The 18,201-nt window shown below is 40.9% G+C and overlaps 1 protein-coding gene across 7 annotated transcripts in view; it reads right to left on the reverse strand.

The window, feature by feature from the left end:
* The window catches only part of FYCO1 (FYVE and coiled-coil domain autophagy adaptor 1), a 53,764-nt gene that overhangs the window by 23,477 nt on the left and 12,086 nt on the right, over window positions 1-18,201 (reverse strand). For 6 of the 7 annotated variants that reach the window (XM_080387163.1, XM_080387166.1, XM_080387165.1 and 3 more), the window contains exons 4-14: window positions 17,440-17,565; window positions 13,573-13,679; window positions 12,532-12,675; window positions 11,074-11,167; window positions 8,037-10,667; window positions 6,907-6,999; window positions 5,751-5,869; window positions 4,183-4,350; window positions 3,597-3,746; window positions 1,923-2,128; window positions 1,438-1,582 (exon numbers count right to left, since the gene is read on the reverse strand). In XM_080387163.1, coding sequence (XP_080243289.1) covers window positions 1,438-1,582; window positions 1,923-2,128; window positions 3,597-3,746; window positions 4,183-4,350; window positions 5,751-5,869; window positions 6,907-6,999; window positions 8,037-10,667; window positions 11,074-11,167; window positions 12,532-12,675; window positions 13,573-13,679; window positions 17,440-17,565 — 3,983 coding nt within the window. The remainder of the gene's footprint in view (window positions 1-1,437; window positions 1,583-1,922; window positions 2,129-3,596; window positions 3,747-4,182; window positions 4,351-5,750; window positions 5,870-6,906; window positions 7,000-8,036; window positions 10,668-11,073; window positions 11,168-12,531; window positions 12,676-13,572; window positions 13,680-17,439; window positions 17,566-18,201) is intronic. The other variant, XM_080387169.1, reaches the window with a different exon arrangement.

Consider the following 18,201-nt stretch of genomic DNA (forward strand, 5'->3'; position numbering starts at 1 on the left):
GGGACAAGATGTATCTAGCCCAATCCCAAGGTGAAAAAAATGGTGACACACACTTAATTCTTTTCTCCTGGTTGTATTCTCCAGAGCTAACTCACCTGTGATATCCCCTCTGCAGACAGCATAAATTCAAAGGAGTAAATGACACTTTTTTCTTCTCAAAACAAATGAACAAACAGAAATTCCCCACTGCAAATTGTCCCTTTGCAAAACAAAGGCAATACTAACTTCACAAGAGCATTGTGAAGTTCAGTTCATTCATGTCTGCCCAACACACTATAGACATGAACACTATCAGTGTCAACAGCATACAAATCAGGCAGAATACATAGAACTTATTTACCAAGAAACCGAAATGTATTTGAAAAGGTTTTTTTGCAAATAAACAAGTCTGTACAGTCTGCCTTATACCCACATTGCAAGTCACTGTGGTTTATGCCGGAAACTGGTCTGATGGGGGCATGAGCGTCTAGGTCTGCTTTTACAGCAGCAGGCTGGTTACTCTGTGGCTATTTTCAGTTTAGCACTTAGGTTTGTCACACTTATTTTTCTGCTCAGAAGCAAAACAAGTTCAGAATTTACGTGATCTTGCTCTTTTTTTCTTCTTCTCAAATATGTAAAAGTTTTTCAAAGGTAATATATTTTACAGAACAGAATTTTCATAAAGTATTTGAAAACATTTGAACAACAGTAAAACAATATTTTGTATAAACATGGATATACATTAAACTATAGAACTAAAACATAGTTTGCAAACCAACTACTCATTCAGATGCCTTAGGTCCTCTTCATTGCTAATTTACGTAGAAATAGCTGTAAAAAAGTGACTGAAAGTTGCATTCAATCTCCTTTTCTTAAGAAAAAAATGAACAAACTTGTGCCAGATTTAGCTAAGCAATTCCTGTTCTTTCTTTTCTGTAAATTTTTACCTTTAAAGTTGTAAGGAATGCTACAGAAACAGACCAGTTATTTCACGCGCCATTCAATGAAGCCTGACATAAGACCAGCACATCTTTCCTTATTTTTTCCCCACCTCCTTGTTCTCTTCATATTAAGCAATGGTGAGCCTGAAAAAGAGTATTGTTTAGCTCCTATTATAAGTTAAGTGTGAATGACCAGCTATCCAGCATGGACGGCAAGCTGATTTTTAATGGTGACAGTGGGACTGACGGCAACACAGAATTGCGACTACTCCTCTGTGCTGTGGTAAAGCAGGAGGAAGGAGAGGATGGAGCTGTTTGGATTTGCTAGATTTGATGCTGACTGTGCAAATAGGCCAAAACTATATTGTGCTGGTTTACTGAACATGTGGCTGGGAACAGAAGTGTCTTCTCTTTATGCAGATGTTGGCTATCCCCACTGAATGGAAAAAAAAAACTCCAAACCAACACTTCAAACAATATCCAAGAGTCCCCTGCCCATGTAGCAGTGTTTACTCACAGATCTGTCATGCTTTGATCCAAAGACTCTCCCTCCATCTGACTTTCATTGTGGAGAGAGTCTGATTCCTGTACTCGGCACAGCTCCTCATCAGTGATTATATCAAATGCTGCATCATCTGGTGGTTTAGAGGCTTCACTGGCAACTGTGCCATAAAAGGACACGAAAAGAAACATAAACAATATTAGTTGGCTGTCTGGAAAACAAACAAGTAAAACCCTTAAGGGGGAAGACTGGGCCATTCCTCTACCTTAACGGAAGCATTAGGTAACTACTAAAACCAACTGAAAACCTCAGGCTGACTGACAGTCATTTAATACACATGCAAATTTCTGTCAATACCAATCAAATTAAAAGATGGAAGCAGTCCCACCCTGAAAACACTCTATGAACATACAGGTCCTTGGAGCAGGAAGTGATTATGTGGCTTCTTAGAAAATAAGAACCCTACTTTCTTCTCCACAGCATACAAACAATACACTAACCAAAAGCTCTCTCAGATGGTGACACAGGCGATTCCAATGAAGCCGGTGATCCTTCCTGGTTGGCACTGGATCCAGAGTCATCTGTGCTGTCCACAATGACTCTAGGCTTATTAAAGCAAGCTCTGCAGCAACGCTCCTTTTTTCCACCAGGTTTTGTCACCATGTAGTTGTTGCAGCAGTAGTAGCAGAAAATGCGACCACACATCCTAGAAATGATTCAAAACCAAAGGTGTTAGAATAATACCACATACAGGTGGAACATATCTACGTGACAGTTTGGGGCTGTGTCATAATGGTCATCTTGTCTGCAAAAGCCCAAATACTACATCTGCAGCAAAACTCGTAATACAGACTGCTGCTTTCTGAAGTGAAGGAAGTTTTCTTGACAAGCACAGGACAGAAATTCACATTCACACTTTGCTGCCTTAATAAATAGGGAAAACAGAAAACCCCATAAAAATACTAAAAAATTTTAAATATACTTTTAAATATAAAGACATAAAACAATTAAATACCCACAAATGTGCAATACAAATAAATAATACATGTATAAAGTACACAGGAAGGAAATTTACTTAATAATATTACATAGGCCAAACCTCATACTCAGAGCAAAACTCTATTTGATTGGAAGGACTGTAAGAACACATCCATACATCTCGACCTAGTAATCAACCCCTCCCCTTCAGACAGGGAAGAAAAAACACTATTGGCACATGCAAGTGCATTCATGCTTCCTGTCATCTCTGTTCTGCAGTCTCTCAGTATTAAGCCTGTCAACTATTTTTTAATATACATGTTAAGATTTTCATGAAGAAAAGCACCCAGCAGGGATGACTGTTATTTGTGAATTTTTAGTGTTTGGGTTCTTTTTCATAATAATTTAATCATTAGTAGGTGAAAACATGAACACGTTTCACAGATTTTAGTACAAATAAGTAATTTGGAAGCTGGTACTGGGAATTACTTCACTGTTCATTAATACCCACTGAATGTTCCCTACATTCATATGCAGTTAAAACAGTCCCAAGACTACACACCTTGCATGATGAGTCAGGTCACGAACAGTAAAGAGCCAAAAAAAACATACCACCAAGACCCTGAAATGTATCTACTTTACATTTGAATAAATCTAGATCATGTAACTAATAACTTCAGGCAGGCTAACTGTATAGGAAATAACTTAATATTAACTTTTTTAAAAAAGATTACTCTGCAATTGGTTATTATCTCTGAACATACCTAGTGTAAGTAACCAGATTTATAAAGGCAAAGCACACTGGATTTATTCTGGAACACTTCTACCACACTAGCAAAACCATCTTAGTGAATACTGTTCACAGCATGCACAGAGCAGTGCATAATAAATATATTAAAAACACAGTCCTTCAGAGAAACACACTATGTAGGGTGTGATTATCTTTGTTTCCAGAAATGAGAAACTGACAGACTCCCCAAGTCAGAGCTGCATCTGGATCTTTGCCGTAATACATGTCAAGGGACCTTTCTATTAATGTCTCCTACGCCCTTGTGACATCATGTATTCTTTCAGACTCTACAATGTCCTCTATCAATGGTTTTGACCAAAGAACTGTGCTCATTAAGAAGTAATCCATGTAAATGATCTTCCTGAATTTTGCTTTTTAACAGTGTAACAGAGTTCAACAAACTGACCTGCAGTGGTGTCGGCGCACCATCCATGAGAACTCTCTCTGGCAGTCCAGACAATGATTAACTTCTGTGTCCCCCTGCCACCTTTGCTCTGCACTAAGCTTCTGCTGGAACTCCAGAGCATCTGATTTTTGCCACAAAGCATCCTTATCTCTGCACAGACATAGTTAAAAAGAAAAAAAACAACACAGAAATTATCAGTCCTGGTTTACTGGTAACCAACCTCAATTAGAATGTTGATGAAAGCTTCCTGGTAAAAATTGCTTTGCTGTTACTTCTGAGGAGCTTTCAGAAATAAAGACAGATCAAGAAACCTACTGAAGCTCTGGCGAAGGGGAAGGGGAGAGGGGAGAGAAATACATGCCAGGCAGAGAGCTACATATTTTTGCAAAACAGACAGCAAATTAAGGAGGAGATACTATTGGGTTTTAGATTTTTAACTGCATTATGAAAATGGAAAATTTCAACTGCTGATGAACTTGACCATTATCTTCAAGTCAGGAATACAAGACTGAACCACCTAGGCAGTATCCCTTAACATCCTAAGCTAGGATTTTAATTTCCACTTGCTGTTTATTTTGAGGCCAACCTGATAAGTTCTATCAAACGTTCTTCAAGGAACTGTTTTGTTCTCGTCAGGTCATCCAGTTCAGCAAATAACTTCTGATCGCTGCTATTTTTGTCTGCTGCCACCTTGCTGAGCTTCTCACTATAATCCAGGACCTTCTCTTTTGCTTCATCAGCTTCTTTTTGGATCCTGGTCAAATACAAAGGCAATTAAGAATGTTTTTTAGTTCATGTGAATTCAAGTCTTCCCTATGGAAGAAAGGGGTCTGTCACCCTGATAAACAGGTAGTTTCAGTCAAATTGTTCTCAAGAATACACATTTTTTATAGCCAGAATCTCTCCAGTTTTCTGCATCACAAAGTGCACACAGATCCATTATCTAGTGAACACAGTCAGCAATCAGCAATTTCTTGGATGCCCTGTTTATAGCAAAGCTTATGACAGCTACCACACTGGGAATAAAATTAGTGTCCTTGGAAGCTAAGATCAGCAGCAGCTGCAAAGTGAGCTAAAAAGGGAAAGTCTTATAGCTGCAGGTTGCTCAGCATTTGCAGGCTGCATACAAAAGAGCCATTTAATACCTACTCCTCCATAGCCTTCATGTTCCCAAAAGAGAAGCAAACCAGTTTCTCACAACATTCTTCTAACACAGATGCAATTTAAAAGCTAAAGCTTGAGACAACTCAGTTCACTGCACAGTCAATGTAAAGAAATGTCACCAGGAAGCTTCCAAGAATATGAGTCTTGGCTTGACAATATGGCAATTTCAGTACTGTGAGACCTAGCAATGGATCAAAAATGCTACAGCAACACAACATGGAGGGCTGATCTGGTCTGAACTCACTCAGCCAATTCAGCTGAATTCAAATATTTTGATGACTTTGATTTCATACTGACAACCTTCAGCACATAGGTAAGAGTCATCAGACTTCCCACAAAGACAGATGATATCAGCACAAAAATGTAAAAATACAAAGGCTTTGGTTAAACCATCAGACCCTGTGTGAGCCCATGCCTCATGAAGATCTATTTTGGACTGCCAGATAATCCACACCACACAGGCCTACCCACATCACAGACCTTTGAAACACAGCCCACATTAGAAACTTAAAACTAAGAAACCTGACAAAGACATGCAGGATGTGGTCCCATTCAAATAATTCTTACTGATTCCCTGAAACTTCACGAAGAGGAGAAAAAACCCAAACTGTCGAAAAGCACAAATTTTCCATTCCTTATAAAGAGAGCCAATATTGGTTTTTAAATTTTGTGACTAACTTATAAGGTAAAAGGGGGTTATAAATTGTCTTTCAGCTTCATAAAGGACAACATACAATGAATTTTGACCATCAGCTAAATTAACAATACAATAAAACCTGAACCTTGCATTCATGTGTGCTGTGTAGTTTACATATTTCTCATCTGAAGTGTCAATCTAGTATTCCTGTCAGTGCCCATGAACTATTTGCCCTATATAAACCGCATGGCATATGCTACTTCATAAATCACAGCAATTTTCAATATGCTTTGGTTACTGGCCCCTTGCTTGGCTTACAATTAATGGCTTGTGTAAAGAACCCAAACTCCCACCTTTCCAAGAGTTCTCTCAGAGATGTCACCTCCTCTTCCTTCTGCAGCCGAGCAGATTCTGATTCAGACAGCTGTTCTCTTGCTTCATCCAGCTTTCTAGATAAACTCGTGTTCGCAGCCTAGTGAAATAAATACCGTATTTCTTTACACATAAAAAACAACACTTCACCAAGCATAGGACGATTACCAAGACACCTAAACAATGCTTTAAAAGAATCAGTTAAAGCCAAACCACCAATTAAGATATTATTGTATAAGTGGACACTAATCAGTTGTGTACTAGTGATTGATTACTTCTGTCATACTGAATAAGGGATAGACTCTACAGGAAGACAGTATTAAGCTGGTAATTCTTATTAGCCCATGTCAGTTGAGCTTTTGCTTCCTTATCAAGGAAAATCTCTCAAAGATAATGGCAAAAGAATATGCCCTAAAAGGTTTTTCCCCACTTCTAAGTTTCAAAAGAAAAAAAAATGGAAATGAGGAAAATCTTCTTTATTAAATCTATATGGAACACAAAGAACAATGAAAACAAAAACTTCTTTCACAGCTAGCCTCTCCAGAGAAGTCTGCCAAACTTGGAGCCCTCAGGGAACTAACTAACTGCATCTAAACGTGTACGTATTTCTGCTAGCAGGCAGGGCCAGGTTCAATAACCTTAACTTTCTTCGTTCTGGATTCCTTACACCTCAGTACAACCCTTCTAACTCAACTGTTTGACAAATGCATTGCAAAAATCTGACTTCTTTCTGGCTGGGTTATTTCTCAGGCAGATTAATTCTCTGATTCAGTGCCCCTTGCAGCCTGCAGACAGCTGGATCCACACGTGTGGCTGTGTGCAGTGGGCATGCAAGGCCTAAGACAGACACCTTTTAAACCTGCACCCCCATTTAAGAAGTGTACACATAAGAAGGTCTTACATAAAACCCGACTAGCTTTCCAAGCAGGACAAATCCTAAGTACCATTGTGCTTTTCATAATTTCTGTTTCAGTGGCTAAGTTTCAGCTGCTGAGTATTTTGTCTGCAGCACCCATACTTATTGAAGGGTATTCTCAGACACACAGCTAGCCATCACAAATGCTGCCTGCCTTCTCAATTATAACACTAATGCCTGCTGACACAAACACCTGTCTTTTAATCAGATCAAGCACCTACTTGTAACTCTGCAATCTCTTCCTCTGCAGCATGCTGTTGTCGCTTCTGCTCCTCAAGTTGCTCTCTTACTTTCTCACACTCTTCACTGACAGCCTAGCAGGGAGATCGAGCAAGGAGTTAGCATTCCTCTAGCAGCCACCCCTTCATCTACAAAATTCCCAGCTGTGAATCACATGTGCTTTTACTGCTATGTATGGGATAAATACAGCACTACTGTCACGCTCATGAAAGATGATGACAGATACCCAGTTCACAGATTCAAGGCAAGTCCCCTCTGTGATTTACTGTTACTTTCTATGGGCTATTACAGTTCTCAACAAAAAGAAAGCCCAACTTGCAAAACACTTTGGCTCAAAAGAGTGAAACGGTCCAAATCATATCAAGGTTTAAGAAGCCTTTAAGAAAATGAAACATAAATGAATCTACACCATTTTCTCAAACTCATGGGATTTCTGGATACCACCACTGGCATAAGCCTCTGATCAACTGCCAGAATTAGACATTATCTCAGAACGGCAGGACAAACACAATAAGATCTTCAGATTTTAGGTGCGCTGCTTCACACATACAGGGCTGACACATTTTTCTGGAAGCAAAACTTTGATCTTCTCGGCTGCTACCTTGACCAGTTGAACGCAGACATATATGAGGGAATTAATGGCAAAAGTATCTGGTCTCAGTTTAAGTTTGCTTTCACCAAAATCGGTTTTAAGGAGAAGCAGCGTTAACAGGTGCGGGGAATAGGTCTTGCAATGTTCACATTGCAAAAAACAAAAAAATCACAGCTGTGACCAGAGGGAACAGTTACAGAAGATGCCACTTTCAGTGCCAACATAGGAAATCATCACCCTCTCCATTACTGGCTGGCTTTTCCATATCACATGGCCTTTCCAGTGCACTCAGATGGCCACACTATACATTTCCAAAAAACTGTGAAGTGTTATTTTACCTCCAATAGACCTAGGTCAGGAGTGTAGAGACATTTTTGGATTCCCAGGCTAAGTTGTGTGCTAGTCTCAGAGCCTGACCAACACAAACCTTAGGATTTCATGCAGTAATTGCTTCAGCAGACACTAAAGCAGGGGAAATCCTGTACAACTCCCTCACCTATGATAATCACATTAATTTACCTTGAATTTTGTCTGATAATTTAGAATCTCAGTGCTCATTTGAAATTTTATTGCAGACAGCTCTTCTTGGCTGGTCTCTTGGAAACTCTGTGCCTGTTTCTTTACTGTCTCCAGCTGCAATTGCAGATTTGGGACAGCAGCAGCACATATTTGAGCCTCGTCTAATTTCTCTTGCAGGCTCTTGTTCTCCTGTCTGAGATTAGAGGTGTCGAGCTTCAGCTTCTCCTGTTGCTCTGCTGCCTGTTCTTGCAGTTCTTTGAGCCTTTCTGTGGCCTGGGCTAAGCGCTCTTCTGCATCCACCTTTTCAGAGGTCAAGGCACAAATCTGAATGCCAAGTTCAGCCATGTCTGTGTTGGTCCTGTGGAGGAGATCTTTGTTTTCTTCGTTTTCCATTCTAGCAGCTTCCAAGTACTGCTTAACCTTGAACAGCTCTTCCTTCAGGTTCAGCAAATTATTTTCCATCTCAGCTTTTTGATGGGCTGCTGTCTCCTGCTCTTTTTTCAGCGCTTCTTCTCTTTCTTTACATTGCACCAATTCTTGCACATGGTTTCTATTGAGTGACTCAATTTGCTCTGCCAGCTGCTGGACGAGTGCCTTTTGCTCTCCCAAGACAGTCTCTGTGATTGACAGCTCACCTCTCATCTGCTCGCTCTCATTAGCGGTCTGTTGAAGCTTGACTTGCAGGTTGAGGACTTCGGCTTGCAGCCTAGACACTTCACCTCGGTTGACCTCCAACTGCTCTTCAGTTATGGTCAGTCTGGAGGCCAGTTCTTTTGCATCCTTTTCCAGAGAAGCTGCCTGCTCTAGTTGGTGTTTTTCCACTGATTCCTTTTCTGACGTGAGGGATTCAATAAGCTTTGTCTGATGAAGGCATGTCTTTTCAACACTGAGCTTTTCTACCTCAAGAGTCTCTGCTTTCTTCCTATGTCTTTCAGCTTCTGCTCTTAGCTGCTCACATTGGCTCTCCATGCCTTGCAGTTCTGCCTCCTTCTCTGTGAGCTGTGACTGGAGACACTCTTCGCTTTCCTTCAAGGCGCCTAAGCTTTTTTCCATTTGTAAACTACGCTGTTTGGCACTCTTAAGCTGTCCTTCAAGTGAGGCATAAGACTCCTTGGTGGTCTCCTCTTTTTGCTTTAGTTCTTCATAGTCTGAGTGCAGAGCCTCTAATCTCTCCTCCAGAATTTGGCTTTGCCTCCTGGCATTCTGCAAATCTTCATCCAGCTGTCTGTTCTCGCCCCTGAGCTTCTTCTCTTTTTCATCAACTGACACCAGGGCATCATCTATCTCACTCTGAAGCTGTTTCTCTGAGGCTCTCAGCCTGGCTACCTCGGCTTCCAAGGAAGCTTTAGAAGCTTCCAAATTCTTCAGCTTCCCTTCCATCTTGTTCTTGGACTGCTGCAAATTTGCATTCTCTGCTTTCAGCTTCCTGCTCTCCTCATCCATTTCGCTCACTGCAGAGTTTTGCTGTTCTGTCTGCTCCTCCAGCTCCTTGACTTTCTGGCTGAGATGCTCTTTCTCAGACAAGAGTTTCCGGTTTTGCTCCTCAAGGCTACGCACAGTCTGACTCACCTTTGTTAAGCGACCCTCCTGTATTTCAAGTTGCTCTGCTTGCGACTGGGATTCCTGCTTCAGTGCTCCTTCCCTCCTACCATACTCCTCCTCAAGTTTCTCTTTTTCTTTCCTTGCTTCCTCAAGATTTTTTTCCAGTGACCCCACCTGAGCCAGCAACCCCATTACCTGGGTCTGGAGCTCAGCCATCTCCTTTCCTTTCAGGGTCAGGGCCTTCTGAAGTGCATCCATTTCCTTTGCCATGGTTTCCAGGCTCCCAAGCAGCTTTTCACTTTCTTCTTTGGAGTCAGCAGTGAGGCAATTGTATCTGGATTCCAGTTCCTTCCGTGCCTCTTCTTTCAGCTGCAGCTCCTCCCTTGCTGCTTTCAGCTGAGACACATGTTCATCACTGAGTCTTTGCATATCTGCCTTTTCCTTTTCTGTCTCCTGAAGCTTCTCTAACAGAGCCCTTATCTCTAGGGCAGAGTCACAGTGAGCTGTTGCTTGCTGTCCCTTTTCCTCCAAGGCAGCATCAAATTTTGAAAGGAGGTTGAGTTTCTTCTGTTCTATGGCACCCAACTTGGCTCTGAGCTCATCGATGCAAAGATCCTTCATAGCAACCAAAGCCCTAGAGGCCACCAGTTCCTGATTCAACACCTCCAGTTTTGAGGCACAGTTTTCCTTGCTGGTCACAAGCTGTTCCAGCTTTGTTGAATATTCCTTCTGCTGCTCCACTGCATTCAGTTCCAGTGACTGCAGGCACTTCTGCAGGTCATGAACAGTGCTCTGAGTGGAGTGTGAAACCTCACATTGCTTTTGTAACTCTGTGATCATCTTTGTCAGCCGGGAATTCTCCTCACTGTAGTTATTGCTCTTCTCCTTTTCTACCTGTACTTGTTCTTTCTGAAGGCGGACAGCTGCCTGGAGCTCCTGGTTTTCCATTTCTAGCTGGTGAATACGATCCTGAAGTTCCCTCTGCCTCAGCTCAGCCTGGTCAAGTTCTACACGCATCTCTTCAAAGCCCTCAAGGTGTTCAACATTTAGTGAGCTATTTGCATCAGGGCTGGAGGGAAACTCTTGAGCCTAAATGAACAGAAGGGGAAAACCAGAAAGTTTAAGAAGTATTAAACAGGTATTTGAATTATGTGCTCAAATGAGAGCAAGTTCAGGTTTTTAATGCACAGTGACGTTACATCTTGCATCCACAGCACTACAAAATACCAACTCATAGGAAATGGGGCTTGTTTTCAGAAAAGATAAATGAAAACATATCTATCTGCAGGCAGTCTTCTGAGTATTTGTTTTCCTCTACAGGATTTGCATGTTCAGTTGAATCAGCTACCTGACAATTCCCTGTACTTTTAATTAATGTCTCTTTCTGTAGTTTACCATTACAAGAGTCATAATCACCATAAAACTACCAAGCTCTCTGGAACTATGCCATTAATTAAAGATCTACCATGCCACATAAACATTGTAACCTGCTTACCTGCAAATAATTGCTCACTAAACTGCTCATGCTGGAACTGCGACTTGGGGGCTTCCATAAATATGCTGAAGATCCAAGCGAGGACAGTGTCCTCCTGTTGATCACATAGAGAAACAATATATGAGAATTCTAAGCACACACATATATGTGTTTCTACTCTGATATGCAAGATTTATCTAATTGTAACTACCACATACAAAAAGACATAACTGCACCTGGTGTCTGGGCCAACAACCACTGCAGCTGATGGAAAACAAAATAGGGATATCAAAGGCACCTATAAAAGATTATGGGGTCGGTAGCTGTGACTTCCCACACCCACAAGAACCAATGCAGCTTTGCACTAAGAAATTGTATTGCCGTGTAGCGACGGCTCAGTCGGTGGCAGCATGGAGATCTAGAAAACCCCCACTGATACGAATGGATCTGGATCAGACCTAGTGGGTTTTGTAATCCTTCCGCTTTGAGGGAGGATCAGACTGTAGTGACCGTGTATTGCCACCTCTATCATTGCTGCAAATGAAGCACACTGGGCTGTTCAGTCACTACATGTCTCAGCTCTTAAAACAGAAGGAGCTAAGAATATTTCTTCTTGTGCCTGTGAAGAACAGTGTGGTAAGTTGACCTTGGCTGGACGCCAGGTGCCCACCAAGCTGCGCTATCACTCTCCTCCTCAGCAGAGCAGCAGAGGGAGAAAATAGGATGGAAAAAAATACCTGTGGGTCAAGACAAAGGCAGTTTAATGAAACAATAGCAAAAGTCATGTGAGTCCAGAAGCAAAGGAAAACAAAAGATGTTATTCTCTACTTCCCATCAGCAAGCAATGTTTGGCTATTTCCCAGGGAGCAGAGCTTCAGTATGCATAGCAGTTGCTCCAGAAGATAAATGTCATAAATAACAAATGCCCCCACCTTCCTCCTCCTTTCTCTTACCTTTTATATCTGAGCAGATGCCATATGGTATGGAATATCCCTTTGGTCACTTTGTGTCACCTGTCCTGCCTGTGTCCCTTCCCAAGACCTTGCCCATCACCAGCCTGCTGGGATGGGTATGGGTGGGGGAGGTTGGAGAGACAGCCTTGATGCTGTGCCCGCACTTCTCAGCAGTGGAAAAAAACCACTGGTGTGTTATCACCACCTTTCTAGGTATCGATACAAGCACAGCACTGTGAGGGGTGCTATGGTGCTCAGCCAGACCCAATACAAATAGCTTGGGATTTGGGCCTAAACTGCAATTACTGGAAGTACTCCATTACAGAGCATCAACTCTGATCTCTGGTACACAGTATACTGAAGCAAAAAAAGGCCAATTTGGTCATAGACTAATCACATGGAGAAAGTGTATACCTGGTGTAACACAAGTATTCCTACCTTCAAAAGCAGAGCTTTTACAGATTCTGTAGCAGGCAGGTATTTTATGGTCCTGTTAATCCAAAACAACGAAGTGGTTCTATCTTACCTGGCAAATGCTGGCCAAGCAGCATCTAAATCATAGCCTCTTGATGCCAAGTCAAACTGAACGTCAGTGAGCTCATAGAGTTGACCCACAATGTCAGAACTCATTTTGGAATTCAGAAATGGACTTCTTGCATAGTACCAGTCACTTCAAAACAAACAAACAAACAAAAAAAAAAAGAAGTAATACTCATTCACAAGGAAAAAAGAAGAAGCAGTTTCACTTGCAAAAAAACCCCACAACATCATTATTCACTCCAACCCAGGAAAACTATGATATGTTATTCTAAATGCAAACTGAAAACAACCAGATCCACCAACCAATATCCCATCCTTTTGATGTGAATGAAAATTAAACAGCTTCAGTGAATTCCCCATAATACCTTTAGATGAGCCCCTGCACAAAATATTTTTTGCTTTGTGCTTGAGCAAAACACTGGCAAGACAAAATATTTATACCTATTCATACACTGGATAACCACACAGTAAACACCTAAACCACACACTTAATACATCAAAATTGAGGAACAGAAAGCAGCAACCAGAGTTAAGTACACTGTGTAAATAGTTGGCTTTTTCTAAATGCCCTAGCAGTGCCCCTCCAACCAACTACAAACTATCTTTGGTGTTCCTTGGCTAGGGGCAAGCTGTTCCTCTGCGTGACAATCAAGAGATACATGCAAATGCTTCCTGGGGCTTTGCGCAACATACCCAAATTAATCCTGTCTTGTGATGTACAGTACAGAAGATCAAACCCAGGATCATCAATGCTTATAAAAATGTCACCTTTGAAACTGACATACAGAAGCATCAGTACGACCCACTCCACAGACGTTTAGCTCTAACAACTTTCAATCTTTACCAGCCTAAGAGAGGTATGAACCAGTGACCCAAGCCAAAAGGTCTATTATTCTTCCTATCCTATTACCAGCTCTCTAAGCCAACCATTTGGAAGGGTTTCGATTTCTTTCAATAGCCACTAGGTGATGTTGTTTGATCACACTGAACAAACACCCATTAGTTAACAAGGTACTTTGCTATTCACCTAGTCACCTTGGTGTTCATAAAACATTGCTGCAAGGTGTCTGCTAGTCTTTGGTGAACCAGAGAGTAACGAAGAAATGCTCTTCCTTTTCCAAGAGATGTTCGTAGCTGGAAGGGAGAAACCATGCAAACAATAAAATTCTAAATACCATTTGCAATCATGTAGAGACATGACAGAACAGTCTACATACCACCACAAAAAAACTCACAATAAGCCACTAGGTGTAAAGGAAGTCATAAGAACTGCCACTGAGAGAACCCTTCGCCCAAGACTGTCATTGGGTGAAATCTTTTTTGAACGAAAAAATTTTTATCTACAGTTGGCTGTTGTCCATTTTATATAAATAACGTATTTTAAAATAAGTAAATAAATAAAATAAAAATATAATAGAATGACAAGAATATAATATATATTATTATATGTATATAATAAATAATAGAAAAGGCATCACAGGACCACTGAATCATCTAATATACCAGGCACATGAGTACAGCCCATGCTAAGTACAATTCCCAATATGAGGCAAAATCTCAGTGTGCCCAGAAGCCAGAAGTGACAGCTTAGGTTACTTAAGATGTGTCTGGCGACAGCTGGAAGAACTTTAGGGCAGATCTAGTCACAGAACAAAGATCTACACATATACAAATACACAACCTCATGGACACAGTAAACCCAGGCAATGCAAGAAGTCTTACTTAATACTCACTCATTAAGTTGATAAAAATCTAATTCTTACTTCAGACCAAGAGCAGCTGCATGACCGAAATTAATGGATCTTTTTATGAAGACAGCTATTAAATCAACATAAGGGGGATCACAAAACCCAGCACTAAATTTTCCTATAGCTATTTACTTGGGGAATTGATGTTTTGTTTTGTCTTTTACATTTGAACTATCTGCTGTCCTGCAAAATAGTGAAACACTAAATAGTAGTGCTACATTTCTCCTTTCCATAAAAATCAGTAACCAGTTTAGAAATGGAAAATTAAAATGATGACAGAATTTCTCACCAGCCAGACATGCTCCCAACTAAACTGTTCATCCAAACATCTAACCATAACAAACCAAATATATTCATGATTTAAAATGGAGGCCAAGGAAAATATTAGATCTGCTGAGGCACAAGTTAGTAGGTTACTGTAAGTTTTGCTTGAAAAGTTAGTGTGAAAGAAGGCTCAAAGGCCACACAAGCTTCCCCTCCTTCTGATCAGTATTCCACTGTGGTGAAGTGAGAGTAATACTTCAGCTTTCAGTTTCCTTGGTTTTGCTGTTACTGGGCTTCCATTCTAAACTAAGACACAGGTGCCTTGTTTATCTCAGTAATCCACTATATGCAAAAACGTCCCTTATACATGGAATGATGAAATGTGGAGCAAAGGAAGCAACACCTTTTACTGCTTTTTATTTTTTAATTCTATAGGACACAAAGTAAGAAATAACATGGTCCCCAAAGGCTAAGTACCACGGAAACAGCAAATTTAATTTGCCAACTGGTTTTCACCCTCATTCACCCTGTAGATGTGCAAATACTTCTTCAGAGAGATGCTATCCCTGCTCTGTGCACAAAGCTTACAAATGTTTTTCCTAACTAGGCATATTTAGTGAATATCTTAAGAACAGTCAAAATAAAACCCACCAGAAGCCACTGAATTAATCCTATCTTTACTCCCATTGGTTTATCAATTTAAATCACAATGCCTTTTTAAGCATGGATGTACTAGAACAAATGTATATGATGAGAAGCGGAGAAAAATATTTACATATATGCAGCTACAAGTAGCCAAAGACTATTTGACTAGGAAGCAAACCTATGCCACCTCCTGCTAGAGCCCTGCTAGAATTCAGGGAGGCAGGCAGTGTCTGGTATTGTCAGTGTTTCCGTGTTGACTGCAAACACTGTAGCTAAGGCCCAATGTACGGCTGTGAAGACTTGGAAAGCTGTGTATTCAGTGTAATCACCTTTTTCAAGGGGAACTACCAGAACTCACTGCTCACCTAATAACTGCTCACTTGTCATCAAGTACAAGGCTCTCTATTTATTTAACAGATGTGCAGTTTCCATGGTATTCCCGTTTGCTTCCTTGCTCCACCTCTCTAGCATATCATGCACCCTAATATTAGAAGCTCTGCAGGTAAAGCAGAAGAGCAGGCATTATACTGTTAAATGTTGGACCATTCTTAAAAGCAACTGCCAATACTCTTCTTTCCTTGTTTGCTTCTATCTTTGAAAGTCAACAAGTACCACGCAGCGAGCAAATAAATGACATATGGAAGCCTTTATAGTTCTGTCCAGCCAGGTTCAAAAACCGGCTGCTGATTTCCACCTGTAATGAAGGGGAATAACCAACATTTTTCTGTCATCTGTCATTTCAATCCTGGATCTGAGTCTGCCAGCTCAGTTATCTGAAACGGTTGACTGATTTATTTTTTTTAGAGTTCATATTCCTAAACCACAAGTTAATAAAGTTGAAACTTTCACAAGCTAATCTCTATGGCTGCACATAAACTGAAATAGAAAATATCCTTCTTTCAAACAATAATTTCTGACATCATGCTAACCATTAAACAGCCATAGGTACTGAAGAAGGAGAAAAAAGCAGGGCAGCCTTTACATGTGGTAATATGCAGGTGACACCATAGGCAACAGAGTGTTGAAGGCTACAACACAGTCACCTTTACAGAGAAATCATATTGGCTAATGCTACTGAGAATTTAGGGGCCAGTACCTACAGTCCGGGGACCTTCCCTGCAGTAGCAGTCACTGTCTGTGCTTCTCCAGTCTTTCTGGAAGTAGTACGATAGTCAAACCCAATTTCTACAGCTCTCCTCTTTCCCTTCCCAGTGGTAAAACAAGCTGGAGCCCTTCCTTTGCTTGTTCACCTTGGAACAGCAAAATTCAATATTGCTTAAGTTGCTGAGAGAAGAAAATGAGGTAGGAAACACAGAGCCTGCCTCTGCTAGAGTATCATGGCTCTCTTTCAGCTGACTCAAACCAACATTACCTAGAGTGGCTGTGGAGGAATTGCTAAGAGAATAGGGAAATCTGGTGTAAATTGTAACTTGCCAATACACGTTAGCACTGCTCACAGATACAGAACTGAGTATCAGGACAATGCTGGCCAGCACCACCACACCACTGCCTCTTTTACCCGCAGGGAAAGAAGCTCTTCTTCAGACGATTCTGAAGACTCAGACAGGATCAGCACAGAAAGCTTCTCACAGTACTTATTTAATCCACTCATTGAGCTGAAGACATAACATGGCTGTCACAAGATTAAGCTTTTACGACTGTATCTAATAAAGCTTTTTGTCCTGTTCATGACAGCTCACCCAAGGGAATAATGACAACCATCTCGAGCCATTACATCATGCTATTTGACATGGAGGAACAAAGTTGAGACAGAAGATGAAATTCTGCTCTCAGTGAGTCCTCCTCAGCTCTACTGACCAGGTGAAAAAGTCTTAAGAAATGTCAAATATGGTGAATCTTTCCTCTTACACTTAGAGCCAAGTCCTGCTGTAAGCTGTGCTACAGATGGCAGGCTCTACCCTTGCCTTGATTTTTCATTCCTTTTTAGAGAAAATGGCACAAACTTTATCAAAAGGCAAAGCACAACCAGAGACAAACGGGACCACTCACTTGTGTAAGTGGTCTTCAAAATAAGCAAGAGTCAGGCTATCTAATCCTATATAATTTAGTGCCATAGTAAAAAGAGTAACCTTGTATTTTTATACTTTACATGAGAAAAATAAAAATTCCCAAAATTACACTGCAAAAAAGCAGTGTAAAAGTGGTTTCTGCTGCACTTTGAAAAGACACGCCAAAACATAAACCACATAATTATGACGCTTAACTGATCTACTTACTTCCGTAATAGACTTGACAAAGCGGATTCCATCATTAGCTCCTTTGACTTTTGCCAGACAGTCACAGAAATAATCCCAGTAGTCTTTTCTGTTCCCCAACAATGTGTTTTTTTCTTTCTGGTCAAACTTTAAAAAGGAAAACAAAATGCAATAAGCAAAACTTAAATATAAATATACTTATATATAGCTACTTGGAATTCTGTTCCTTTCCCAGTAACACGTGCTTTCATTACTCTTAGTTTTAGCCAATGTATTCACAAAGGAAAGAGACATTGTACTGCACTGATGCAATCCGGCAGTTACAAAAGCTACTTTACAGACAGTAACAGGTAATAATGTTCTGGGTCTAGTTAAAATACAGACATCCATTCAAAACTGCTGAAACAAAGGCTTGCAAGAGATTCAGCGCTGTTCAAGAGCAACAAACTAACAACCAGTTGCTGAGAGATCTGCAACCAAGTGTGGCCAATAACACACAGGCACGTACCAGGAAAACCTGCTCTGCCTAAGTAAGTTTCAGAGCAACAACGCAGGGAGGGCATGGACTGCAGCTTGGACCTTTCAAATCCCAAAGGATTCTCCAGCTTCTGCTGAAGCCTCTGCAACCCAATTAAAACTCCCTTGCCTAGATTAAGGCTAGATTAGCACGTCGTTGTTGCAATCACTGATGTGATTACAGTATGTGTAGACACAAGACTATGAAAATTGAATTACTTAAATCAGGGGTCCTCAAACTAAGGCCCGCGGGCCGGATACGGCCCC

The sequence above is a fragment of the Falco punctatus genome (genome assembly GCF_963210335.1).
Source record: "Falco punctatus genome assembly, chromosome: 4".
Classification (NCBI taxonomy): Eukaryota; Metazoa; Chordata; class Aves; order Falconiformes; family Falconidae; genus Falco; species Falco punctatus.